General features: G+C 41.1%; 1 protein-coding gene across 2 annotated transcripts in view; it reads left to right on the forward strand.

The window, feature by feature from the left end:
* Positions 1-13,978, forward strand: part of LNX2 (ligand of numb-protein X 2) — a 58,721-nt gene that overhangs the window by 23,110 nt on the left and 21,633 nt on the right. The window contains exons 2-3 of one of the 2 annotated variants that reach the window (XM_084227239.1): positions 1,903-1,933; positions 9,389-9,913. In XM_084227239.1, the coding sequence (XP_084083365.1) occupies positions 9,513-9,913 (401 nt within the window). In that variant the 5' untranslated portion in view covers positions 1,903-1,933; positions 9,389-9,512. The remainder of the gene's footprint in view (positions 1-1,902; positions 1,934-9,388; positions 9,914-13,978) is intronic. The other variant, XM_084227240.1, reaches the window with a different exon arrangement.

Raw genomic sequence — 13,978 nt, forward strand, 5'->3', positions numbered from 1 at the left:
GTACAGAGTACATCTGTTGCGGTATGACAGGTAGCCTAATTGGAAGGTCTCAGTGTAAAGGTTTTAATTTCTGAAAAGCGTCCTACAAAATAATACGGGGGTATTTTGCACAAGTCATATTCTGCTTTTTTTGTGTCCCCAATGCTGGGTCAGGCAGCTGGCTCTGAAAAGAATCTTTTTACACATATCAGAAGGAAAGTTTCTCCTGGAAATTAACTGGAAATCAAGTTATGTACAACAGCAAAGTGAAATGTCTTCAGCAGACTTAATAGGGAGAGGCACAGCCATCAAGTGTTAAGAATCAAAGAATTTATCTTTATTGTGGAGTTAATTCAAGTGTCGGCTAGTGCATGGCATCCTAACATAATTCCCAGGCATGAGTAGAGACTGCTCAGCCATGGCGGTGAATGAGTCACCTGCTTGCCAAGGGGTGGCCAGAGCCAGTCCAGCTTTCCCTGATCCCTGGTTGTGCTGGGCTGCAAACCAAGTAGGGCAGTTGTGGTGGTGAGTTGGTCACACTGCAGGCAATACCCCTGCTCATGGGCAAGTTGTAATTAGGTGTGCATATAGGTAACCTGAGTTAAATACTCTTGACTGTGGCTCAATAAGGCTCTTATTTTTCCTCTTTTCTTTGAGAGTTCTAATGTGGTGATACTTGTTTTATTTCATTAGGGAGAAAAAAAGCAGTCTCTAGGCAGGGTAGACCGGTTTAAGGGGTTGCCTTAGCTCACCAAGTGATGTTCCTTAGGTGCTGGGGTTTGGCAGGTTGGGGCTGAAAATTGAAGCTGCAAGCTCCAGACCAAGTCTAGACCATTCTCTGTGCTCTTTCTGCTGTACTCCTAAGTTTTTTTCTTTGGCCATGGGTTGTCATGGGTTCCTTGCAGGCCACGGGCACTCCTGTAGAGGACTCTGCCTCCTTTCCCGCAGGAAGAGGACAGTGTGTAGCTTATCATTTATCTGAGGTGTCTCTAAACCATGTCCTCTTGGCTCTGTCTTGCACAGATCTTAGAAATGCTTGTTTTCAAAGAGATTGAAGGCTTTTGTTAGCTTAGGAGGTAGCTTCATTTTTTTCACCCTATGTCTAAGCTAAAAAACTGCTTAGTAACAGCATAGTTTACCTTTGAAAATAGCTTTCCCCATCACTCAAATTGTGATTGATGGGGGAAACCAGCTGTAACAAGTTACGCAAGGTGGCATATGCCTGAAGGAAGAGATGGGATGGTTTTTCTCTCTGAAAATAGTTAAGTCCTACAATTTAACTATTCAGAAAGTTCTTTTATCCTTTCCACCCCTCCACCCCCAGCTTCTCTCTGTCATCAAAGCCATCTCATGATTAATCCCAGTGCTGTCTCCCTGAATTTCCTCCATGCACACCCATAGGGATGGGGGCTGGTTATAAAGAAGTGCGGGAAAAGGGAACATAGCTCTTCGATTCCTTTATTTTCTTTGAATCACTACTGCTCCTTAAAATTTGAATTAATCAAATCAAATTTTCTCTGTACATATCCAGGAATGAGCTACGTTTAATCTAGTTAAGTGTATTCTGTTCATCCACAAAAGTCCCTGTTTCAGGGCAAAGTGCATAGGGGAGGGCTTTCCAGAAGGTTTAACATCTTGATGGACAGCTTTCTGCTGCCTTCATCTCTCCCAGCAGAAAGGGTGGCACATATGGCAAGGGCTGGTGGACAGATTGCGCGGCAGAAAATATCCATGGCGGATAAGCAAAATGTTTTACTCTTTCTTGCTCTTCTCCTCCGCTCCATCAGCGAGAAGAAAGCCTCACTAATTGTCTCCTTGTCTTTTTGGCTGTTGGGGTACTTTTTTCACTTCCACTGGATGTAAAAACCCACCTGTTACAGCAGCAGTAATTAAATACTGCTTTCCTTATTCTTTTTGTTGTAGGAAGGAAATTTGTCTTCTGGACTCCTGGCAGGTAAGTCTGTAGTTTTTCACTTCTATTCAATTATGTTTCTTTCTATTTACTTTTTCACTGCTGAAAAAATCCAGAAACGAGTTTAGGTACTTGTAGGTCTCTTCTCGGTTTTTTAATACACTTAGGCCTAAAAGTTGCAAACCTGCTCTATTTTTGAGAGTCCTGGGAGCATTTTAAACTCCCCAGGTGCTTGTCCTGTGTTGTTCCTAACACAGGGTGATTTTTGACACAAAGCAGGGTTAGCCCCCAGAAACAGGCACTTCACTTTCCACTTTACAAAAAATTTAGTGTACCTACAGAAAATAGATCTTGCAAATTGTAAAGGGAGCTCCTACCTGTCTTACGAAACATGATGGCAGGGAAAGGCAAATACTTGAGCAACGCTTTTATAGGGTGGGTAGCAGTGCCTGCCAAAGAGACCGTGCAAGTGCAAGATCTTTCATGGCGTTTGTGCTCCCTGCAGACAAGGACATCGGACTGGCCATCCAAACCTCGGTGGCTCTAATCTAGCTTGGCTTGTATGTCAGATTTCCTCTTTTTTCAGTGTTACTCTTGTTCAGTAAGAGTATGCGAAATTTAGTCTGTAGACGTGTAGCTGTATCTTTGTTAGAGATTCATACTTGTCTCCTTTTCTTCTATGCCGAGATGATTTATTTGCTATAGCTCTGTATTTGCTATAAAGAATGGGTATTTCATTGTAGGAACCTCTGTACAGTCACAGTCCTTATCTTTCCTGTCTCATTTGAGACCAATTTGACTAAAGTAAAGCTATTTTAATCTCCTGGTCCCAAAATAGAAGCCATTCCATTTGTGCCATAGAAGATGGCTGCAGCAGGATTTTTGCCTGTTCGAGAAAACCTTCTGCCCATTTGTTTTATCTCTGGGCACCGAGTCCCTCTTTCCTCCTGTCATCCCCTGATGTCGAGCATCCCTGGCTTTGAGGTTGCGGTTTTGGGAGATGTGCGTCATCCGTCATCTCTCCTAAGGATGGTCAGTCTTGTGTAGCCCCTCGGTTTCCCCATTCCAGACATCCTTTTGCTCTCTGGTGTGCCGGTAGCTCAGATCCCCTGGACCTCTGCAGGCGGCTGTGGGCAGAGAGGGGAGGGCGGGCGGTGCTCCTTTGGTCCCCCTGCCTGGCAGCATCTCACGCCCCTCTGCAGCAGAGACCCTTAACGTTGTGATGGTAATTAAAGCCCGTAGCCCCCAGTTGCCACGGAAACGCAGCACTCCACAAATACAAAACACAACTTACGGTCCCGTTAATTTTCCCAAATGCTCCTTATTTGTCAGATTTAAACAAGGTTTCATGTCGCGTCCTTGAAAAATGCTGGACTGTGAAAATACCCTGCAAGGGAGTGCGTATGCACTTCTCTTTTTTGAGGAATTGCACATAAAAAGCCTCACCCCTGGGGCAGGGAAGGACAGTTGTCACCTGTGACCTGTTGCCTTTGCAGTGATCGTGCCACATCAACACCTGGTGTAAGGCTGACTCCTTGTCTGTGAGGGCATTCCTTTGATGGAACAAAAAGACTAGCACAGAGGCAAAAAATAATCTTCAGAGAGATGGTTTTACTGCAAGCCCAGCGTTGCCTGGTTGTGGTTCAGTGGAACAAAGTCACCATTTAGGCACAATATTATTTAGTGTGAATATAAAAATTGCAGTCATTCTGCTGAACAACTTAAAAACATGGAAGAGGTTGCTCATCAGCGCAAAAAATAGGTGTGTTGGGTAATTAGCATGTGGGGCTGCAGCGACAGCAGAAAGTGTCCCAGGCTAATTGCTGTGCCCTGTCCATCTCTTGTAGATTTTTGACTTGGAGCTGCCAGGTACCAAGTTTTGTCAAAACTTTAATTTGTTTGCATTTTCAAAAGAGGAGGAGTCTAACAGGATTATTGCCTCATAAACTTGGACATGGATTGAATCGGGGTTTGGTGTTTCAAGGCAGTGCAGCCTTTGGATATCAATATAATTTACATGGATATTGTAAAGTCAATGCATGTTGTTAGTACTGCTTCACTTGTTTGCTATATATATGGCTTTAATATTAAAGCAGAGATTGTAACCAATCAGCTAGGTCATGCTTATTGGGAGATGGGAAATGACACTTTTCCTCTGTGGTGGTGTTTGCTAGCTGTTTATTCTCATTATGTTTTTTATTAATTTCTTCTGTCTTTTATTCTTTCACTTAAGCTAGGCTTTGCTTTGAGAACAGTTACAAGTCATCAGCCTGATGCTGTAATTCTGTGAAGAATACTAGACTGGGAACTAAGAACTAATGTTTAATTAATGTTATGATGTGGTTTTAAGCAATGGGTTTAACCACTGTCTAGTTTTTCTTTCCTGGGGCTTATGTCAAACACTCCTGACTGCTCAGAGATCCTGTTCACAGCCATGGCATTTGAATAAAGCAGGGGAATTTGAGAATTATGAGACCCTTCCTAGCTAGCTTAGGCAATCAGGGACTATTGTCCATGGAGAACAGATTGTGGAAATCCTGTGACATTTTAAGATTAAGCCAACCTTCCCTGATATCCAGGGTGACGACTGTGCTGTTGTTCAGAGTTATTGATTAGTGTGTGTTATGTATTACCCCTCAAGGTCAAATCTGCCAGGCCAGGACAGGACTGCCTGAATTTCGGGTACCATGAAATCTTCTCCGTAGCTGTTACAATTTTTTCCATATGCTCCCTTGCCGCACTGGAGAGGAATAACGAAGAGTTATACTAAGGCGTTCCTGTGATGCCAGCTGGCAGCAAAATTTTGGAATCTCATCTCCTTTGGGATGAAGAGAAGATGCAACCAATACCCAGTGGCCTTTAATCAAAGGGAAAATACAGGTGGACAGTTTTTCACTTGCAGCTGGTTTAAACTACACAGAAGAAATTAATCATTGATTCAGTGGTTAGATAGATCTCTGTGCAAATGCATTCCCCTGGTTATAGCATTCTTAGGTGCAGAACTGACATTTGCATCCCAGCCGTTTTGGGATACAGAGACAATGGAGTCCTCCAAAGGAACAGGGGTGTCATTCATCTCAGGGTATGCTTTTGACATTTGCTTTTGCTTGACAAAATTGCATAGGCAGTTGTAAACAAAATAAAAAATTGGGGTATATTAAAGGTAATTTTAAAAGAGATTAGTTGTTAAGATGGATATTTTGCATAGTTGTTTACTTCTGGGGTATATTTGGGTTTTTTGTAAATTTTTGAACAGTCAATTAATGGGATGTAAATCTCTAGGATTTTTATAAGATAATTTAGAAATAGATTGCTTAAATCTCTGAGAGCATTAATTGCAAAATACATGTTTCCATTAACTTCAAACTGGAACTAGTGTTAATTATTTGTGGCTTATGTAAAGACAACTATAGTTAAAAGGTTAACTTACTGCTACAGTTCCAGTTTGCCTGTGGTTTTCTTTTTTTTTTTTAATAGCACCCATTCAGACAGAAGGAATAAATATTATGAAATCTGATGTAGGTATAAAGCCTGACATCTAATGCTTTTGTAAAAATGTGTTGAGCTTCTCTAGAGAATGTTCATTGCATCAATAAATCAGAACTAGAGGAGACCTAAGGATAAGGCTGTCTTTTTCAGTCTAAAAATCACTCTTGTGCGCACTCCACCTAAAAAACTAAAATAAAAATTTGCGCATAAAATTTGCAGTTGGGTGTCCAGTCTTGCCCAGTTCCCAAATGGATTGTAATTTAAAACTGAAAGCAGGCCACCACCTGCACTATTTCACTGTTTTAATGAAGTCCTGGGAAAATTATTTTCTAGGGAATTATATGACTTGAATAACAGGCCTGGCTGGCTCTTTTACCCACTTCATATTTTTTATAATTCTGGTTATTTTTCCTGTTTGCAGCTTTCCTGGGCTGTTATCATCCTGTGGAGCTGGTGATCTGCTGTGATAGGAGACAGAGAAAATAATATAAGGGATGCAGAAAGAGGGTTGAAGTAGGGTATTATAAATGGCAGTGCTCTGGTATTGTGGATTTCAGGGATATAGTACTTTACATCAGGGAAATTTAGACCTGACCTGTCATCCCAGCTGTTGCTCAGACCACAAACTCTGTGTTTGTGAACTTTGTAAATAAACTGACATTTTGTACTGGGAACAGATGGTAAAATGTCTTGAGATCAATAAGTAGGCAGCCACAGTATATGATCAATAAAAATCGTGGTGATTGTTTCCTCGGTCATAGAATGGGCTTAACCCAAGTACAGCACAGCAGTGTGAAAGTAAAGAAATCTTGATTTTTTAATTTCTTTTTTTTGGGTAGTGGTGGTGTCTTTATTCATTTATTTATTTATGTTGGTTTAGGGTTTTCTTTGTGGTGGCAGTGAGATTTTTCTTTTCTTCTGAATCTTCATTCTGTAATGCACTATCTCTTTGTTCCACAGCTCTGCTGGCAGAGAGGTGGTGGAAGGGTGGTCACATTAGCTGCAGAAGAGGAGGTGGGCGTAATTTATATGGCATTTATTGATGATTTAAGTTACCAGGGCAGTGGCAGCCCTGAAGCAATGTCAGCTGCCACCAGGAACAGCCTGTCTCTGGCCCTCTGCAGCAAAGCACAGCCCAGGGTTTGTCCCTGCACCAGCAGCATTCAGACCCTGGGATGGGTCAGCTGTAGGAGCAGGTGTGTCTGCTCACCTCCTGCAGTGGTGGCAATAAAGCGACTGCCTGTGTCAAGCTCTTGTGATTACAGTAAATAGAGCCTGTCTCTGGGTATACCTTTGCTAAGAGTGAAGGCTTGTGATTATAATTTTTTACATGGCAGCGAATGCCTGGTTGCTCTTCTTTGGTTTTACATTTTGTTTAAAATTTAAAGGAGCTTGTTAAAATTTTTAGCACAAAAAAGGATTAATTACAACCTCCTAAAAGAGAGGTGCAGATTTCTTTGACCATAGCCAGTTATAGATGTCAAATTATCTCATGAGTATATTTACTGTATGGCACTGACTCATGGTCTGTCACAAACTGCCATGTGAGTTACATGGACTTCAAGGGATAGATATTCTAGAAGCCTTCAAGGAGGTCAATTTGGGATGGTCACACTCAGGAGTCCTGATTGGATCTCCATTACAGTAGCACACAGAATGATGTTGGGTTTTTCCATAGCCTCGCTGATGGTCTTCAACGTGCTCATGGTGGGAAGTGGAGGGGCAAGTACCAATATCCACACTCCTCATGGTCTCAAGGAAACAGCATAAAGTGGAGGCAGGGGATGTTTAGGTTGGATATCAGGAAAAGGTTTCTTGCCCAGAGGATGGCTGAGCACAAGAATGGTATTCCCAGGGAAGTGATCACAGCACCAAGGCTTACAGAGTTCGGGAAGGGTTTGGACAAATGCTCTCAGGCACATGGTGTGACTCTTGGGGTGTCCTGCGCAGGGCCAGGAGTTAAACCAGGTGATACTGATGGATCCCTTCCAACTCAGAATATTTTATGATTCTGCATATCAGGACTTGGTTCTTTCTTGGGTTTTTGGTTGCTTGGAGAAGGAGGAAGAGTCCTGGTTGTAGTCAGTAGTAGGAACAGGTCTACAGTTTGGGCAGCACACGTACAGTGGTTTTTGCTGCGTGTTCTGTGTGTCACTTTGCTCTGCAGGACTTGGTGGTGTTGCAGGTACCCCCAAGTGCAATACAACTCATGTCATATATTCCTCCCCTACCTTGACTGACAAAATAATTTGGTAAAGTCACAATTCAATGCTGTGTTTTTCTAGAACATTTATCTGGTTTATTTTGTATTACATAAAGACCAGCCATTAGATGGGTCTCATCCCTTCTGCGTTAATCCAGCAGCATGAATGCAGCGTGAGAGAGCTGTGGTTTGAGCATGAGGGCCCCGTGCGCTGCTCTCCTTATCTGCTCTCCAATCTTTGAGCTCTTACATAATATGTTTAAGACTGTTTTTTGACTAATCTCTTTTGGGGTCTCATTTTGCATTCTTAGTCTCCAGCAACAAAGAACTGCTATGCTCTTCCTTTGTGAAATCCTTTCCAGAAGGTGCACATTATCTACTACAAGATAGGGCAACGATGAGCATCAATTTCCATGGCGGAATAGAAGCCTGGATTACAAATTACTATTTAATCCTTTTTACGTCAAAGGATATAATAATCCTTGTAAAATGTGCTCTAAGTCTTGTGCTTGGCTGTGTGAGGTTAAGGGGCAAAAATCAAAATAGGGAATCTCGTAAAAAGTAAGACATGAGGAAATGTGTGTGTTCCACATGAACTTCAGAATATATGTTTAGAACTATATTTCAGCAGTCAGAAATAAAGATGATGGGCTGATACTTAGACTACTAGTTTTCATTTCTCGCTGTCTTTTCTACTACTCTGCTAGAAAACAGTCTCTGTCGTGAGTGTTGCTTGCTGAATTGCAGTAAAGAATTTAGATACAAAGTAAGCATTGCTCTAATTTGATTTTTTTATCCCCCCACCACTAAGAACATTTACCAAAACTAACAAATATGGAGGTGCCTTAAGACTGTGAGAAAATCTGTTTTATTTTCTAAATCATCATGCTGTGTGCGTCAAGCAGTGTGATTCTGTAAGGGAGAGAAGAGTAAATAAGTTTGGGAGGGATAAGGATTTAGTGTTTGAAATTGCAGACTGGTGGCTGCGCAACTTCCTGCCCAAGCAGCTATTTTAAGAGGGGCAAAGTTTAATAACATAAAAAGTTTAGAAAATAAATCCCATGGTGACAGACCTAGAGTCTTTTCTTGCCACACTGAGTGTGCTGTAACTTTGTTAGGTAAAAAGCAAAACAAGTAAGTTGTTTGAAACCAGTAGTTTCATATGATTAGTTTATTCCATATTTTTATTACTGGCCTCTGTACTAAATCAAATGGGGCATACTGGATAGAGTCTGTCCTTCATACTGTGTAGCAATCCACAGAGGAAACCTAGAAGTGAGGTTTGCAATATTACTAATGGAATGAACTGGGCTAAGCCGTTTGCTGTTATTTTCAGTGCAGTGTATTTAGAACATTACTAATAACCTAATATTCTGTATAGTCAAATTCCAAAAAACAGAATTTAGGACCAGATTAAAATTGTTATCTCATATTAAAGAACACAATTATTTGATCATATAACCATCATTCCACAATAGGGTATTTTTGTGCCAAATGCTAATTGCGTGCTTCTAGTGTGACAATGCGTAATGTGGTGTCCTTGCTGTCACAAAATGGTCATCTTGCAGTGAAGACACTGCACTGCACCAGCTCTTATGAAGCCATAAAATGTTTGTGTTATAAAAGGATTCGTATTTGTAGATTTTTTTTTGTTGTTCTTTTCTTTGACAAACGTTCAGAAAACTGGAATATTCCCCTGATCTGTCTTGGTGTTGTATTTTGGTAAGTCCAGAGGTCAAATGTTTTGAAGACAACTTCCATATTTCCTGCAAAATGAATAATTTCTATTGCTTTATTTGTTGCAGAAAATGACTGAAGAGCATATATAAGTCACCCTGGAAGAAGCTGCTTCGCTGTGAGCTTTACCTGAGCATCCCCATCCTATGAGAAAGAAGAGGAGAAGGATCCGTCCGCCTTCTTAGCTGTAAAATGGGGACTGCAGGTGACGACATGGCTGCGGTGGAGCAGAATGCCTCTTTGAACCCTCTGTGCTTTGAGTGTGGCCAGCAGCACTGGACAAGGGAGAACCATCTCTACAACTACCAGAACGAAGTGGATGATGACTTGGTCTGCCACATTTGCCTTCAGCCCTTGTTGCAGCCGTTGGACACTCCCTGTGGACACACTTTCTGCTACAAGTGCCTAAGGAACTTTCTGCAGGAGAAGGATTTCTGCCCACTGGATCGAAAAAGACTCCATTTTAAGCTCTGCAAAAAATCCAGCATCCTTGTTCATAAACTGTTAGACAAGCTCTTTGTTTTGTGCCCCTTCTCTTCTGTGTGTCAGGAAGTGATGCAGCGATGTGACCTGGCGGCACATCTCAAAAACAGGTGAGCGCTGCAGGTGCTTGTGTTGCATTTTCCCTACACACTTGTTTGTGGCCAGATTGTGTAGCAGTAGAAATTGTGGGCAGGAGAAGGGGAGAGAGTTGGTTGTGGCTTTTAAATTCACAGCAGAAGACCCTAGGAAATGGTCAGACTGTAACTGTGCACGGGCAATGCACTGAATTACCCTTTTTTTGTACATCACACCAGAAAATAGTGAAGACTACTTGGTGATAGCCATAGGGAGAATGATGTGGATCATTAGAGGTCTGGAGAAAATTATTTATCAAAAAAATAAAATACAGTGGCGGTTGATTACAGCAGGGGAAAAGAGGCTGAGGGAATGGGAAAATTAGAGATGTGCAAACTCTGTCTGCAGAGAGGAGAGAACTGGTGCAGTAAGAACAAAGAAGATCGAGTTCAGATTTTAGGGGTAAAAGCTTTATAATGGTCAGGCGCTGGCATAGCTTGGTTAGGTAGTAGTTGTCCATTCCCCATTTTCAGAAGTGTTTATGAACATGTTAAACAAACTTTTATCAGGAATAGTTACATCAGAATTGATGCTGCTTTGAGGTAGGCAGATGGACATGGTATCTTTCAGGACTGATAGGTTTTCTCTGCCTGCCTTCAGTCCAGTCTAAGGACACTGGTGGCCACCCAGACAGGTTCATTTGAGAGGTACATGGACCTACTCCATGGACTTGTTTCCAAGTCTTGGTCTTTGTCCATTTGGAGACTCTTGGAGACCATCTTTGGGTGGAGAGTGGTGTCGCAGAGGAGATTGGGAGCGTGTGCGTGGTGCAGGCGTGCCTGCAAGCAAGTGCTCTGCCAAGAAGGGGAAAAGGACAGAGACCGCCTGCCTTGGAAAACTGTTTGTTTGTGTTCATATTTCCAGTGTGCCCTCTTCCTTTTTCCACACATCCTGAAGGCTTCTGGGGATTCAGAGGTTGGGAGGACCCTGGGTGTGCAGAACACGCCGCAGCCCTGTGGACTGTGGTGACCGTGGAGCTGCCTGGCTATTTTGATTGTGGTAGTATGGTGTCCATGTCAGGAAGGTACAGGGACTAATTAGGAGCCTTTCTCTCTAGGTTTTTATCTTTTTCTTTTTTTTTTTTTAATTCTCCACGTGGCTTCCATGTTAGTTTAAGCACTTGCTTGTTTACTTATGGCAAGTAGTTTCTGATCTATATGATGACTTGGGGGTAGTGAGGAGTCCTAACTGTTTCATGATTTTGTTTTAATAAAAGGCAAAATTTAACTGATTCAATCTTAATAAAAGGCAAAATGCTAGCAAGACTACTGCTAAATATTTGATTCATCTTCTGTTTTCCCACTGTCATATCCCTCACCTCTTCAGTCCTTTTTCCTTGGCTGACATAGTTTTAAATAATATTAGAGCCAGGTCATGTAATTTATTTGTACATAGAACACTATGTATGCACTCTTTAAGTATATGTGAAATATCCATTTACTTCATGCACAAGATTATCGTGGAATCCAAGTGAGCTGAGTCACAAGCTTTTCCTGTTTGTCGGCTGGAAAAAGCTTTCAGTTGCAGAAGGCTGCTCATTTTCAATTCCTTCTGTTGTCTTGGTTATCTTGGCTGATACACATTTTGAGTATATGGTGATTTACAGTTTTCCATTAAGTTTATTTGCAAACATCTGAACCACCTATAAATTACCATTGCTGCCATAAATGATGGCAGCAACTGCATAGTTTGAATTTAATTCTATATGGATTAGTGAATCCAGTAAACTTCTACTACTGATCATTACATTTAGGAAAAAAATACAAAATTCAGTATTGTCGTAATCGTCGGCATTGATTAATATAAACCAGTGTCAGGAAGCCTTTACATGAGGTGGTGTGTGTTTCTGAAGAAAGCAGTATGGTTGGTTAATTTTCACTGTCTAAAAACCTTCACACTAGGGTTTTCCAGTGGTTTTTTATTGGCTTCATTTGAGCATAAAAGCTGGAAGAAAATGTTGTTGTATCCACCAGGTGCCTTAGAGTGTAAGGAGCATTACTGCAAGATGCTCCCACAAGGAGATGAGAGGCATCAGACACAAACCTGATTACTTCACAGTCACTAATTGCACTCCATGATACCTCATTGCACAAAGAAAATATTCTTGATTTCTCAAACTCTTGAGTTTCATTACATTCCCTTGCAAACTTGGTTTTTAAAATTAAACACAGTGGCTGTAATATGATTTAAAGGGATGAACCGTATGAGTCATGTACTGTTTTTCAGTCAGTTGGTATAGAAAATTTGTTAGTGGTAAAGTAAGTGTCAGTTTCATCCCCGGGAGTTGTTAAAGAAAGACTGGATGTGGCACTCAATGCCATGGTCTAGTTGACATGGTGATATTTTGTCATGGATTAGACTATGGTCTCAAAGGCTTCTTCCAACCTAGTTAATGCTGTGTTTCTGTGATTTCTAAATATCAAAGGTATATTTATGAGAAGACGACCTGACAAAAAGTTAATGAGATTTTCTGTGTGTGATTTTAATTGAGTTAATTCTTCTTGGTTATTCAGAAGTGAAAGAAGTCTATTGTATTATAATGAGAGGGTTGAGTACTGCATTTATTGCTTTTTAGTTGGGCTTTAGCTGTCGCCTCCTGTATTTCCCTGTGGTAGCTTAAGTTACCAATTTGGATGAAGACATTTTTCCAACTGGGTAACGTTGCAGATAATTTTATGTCAAATTAAGTTTGAGCTTTATTTTATATAGGATTGAATTTTTTTGGAATTGAAGAAACAATTGAGCTATTGACTGGGTGATGCTCACCATGCTTAATATATAGGAAGACAAGTTGTAAAGATACAGAACTTTATCATGCAAAATCGTGGCAATCCCAGTTATTTTGGTGTTTATGACAGTGCTGGTGAGCCCTATTCTTCCCACCCTCTCCCATGTTAGCTGCAGGCTCTGTCCCTGCCTGGCACTTCAGAGCAGTAGAAGTGAAGAGGATCTATGGGATTTAACCCTCTTTTGCATAAGTGGATAGGCAACAAATTCATAGTTTTTACATGCCATATGGACTCTAGCCATTGCTGGAAAGGTAAACAATCTCTCTCTGGTTGTTCTCTGCTCTGAAGCTGCTTGGCTCCTTGTAAGCTTCTCACATTTTTGGGTGGGAGAGAGTTGTATGCAACAAAACCGCTCTTATTTTTCCTTAGTCTTCTCTGATTCCCAGACCTAGATAACTCCTGGTGCCTCATTTTCCCCACTTTCTTATTTTTTTTCCTTTCCTTTTTTTTTTCCTGTCAAAAGAGAAACTAAGACCCAGACACTTAACTTTCCAAAGCCACACTGGGTTTTACTTCGAATTGCAGCTGTAAATCTTACCAGAATTACTGCTTAAGGTCACTTTGCTGGCAAAGTTTTATGAGCAATAGCAAAGGCACTTGGGTTGCTTCTTTGCTTAAATACAGCTCCTGCTTGGGAAATGATTTAGTGCAGCTGGTTTGAGGTTATTTAGTGTGTTTGCTTTTATCAAACCTCTAGACTGGGCAGAGGCTGATGGCGTAGGTTACAATGAATTCTTTCTTTTCAGTAGTCAGTGAGCAAATGTGTTTTTCAAGCTCCTACTGTTATTTTGCAGAAATACCCTGTAAACTACATCTTAATTTTGTATGAAAGCTCTTTTTATCAGCAGAGAGGGATTGCTGCTAGTGTTCCAAGAAGTCAGCTTTTAAATGAGAAATCCAGCAGACTTGGCTGTAAAAAAAATACAACAAAAACCCACCAAACAAAAAACCCCATTTTTCTTCTCTCTCTGATATGAATTAAGAGAAATTGAAGGTAAAAGCTGTACTTTGTCACCATCCAGAACTGAGCAGAAGCTGGTACTGAAGAGGGTAGAGGAAGAAGCTGAATATAAGCAGAAACTGATGTCACATCCCTAGAATAACTGCCTTTCAATCTTCCCATTAAGTAACATCACTCTGTTGCTTCAGCTGGGTAGTTTTACTATCACAGAATAGTTTGAGTTGGACTCTTACTCCTGGGCATCTTGATTCATGAAAGAAATTAAAGAATTTCTAAAAATTCTTAAAACA

This window comes from Fringilla coelebs (assembly GCF_963513975.1).
Source record: "Fringilla coelebs genome assembly, chromosome: 2".
Classification (NCBI taxonomy): domain Eukaryota; kingdom Metazoa; phylum Chordata; class Aves; order Passeriformes; family Fringillidae; genus Fringilla; species Fringilla coelebs.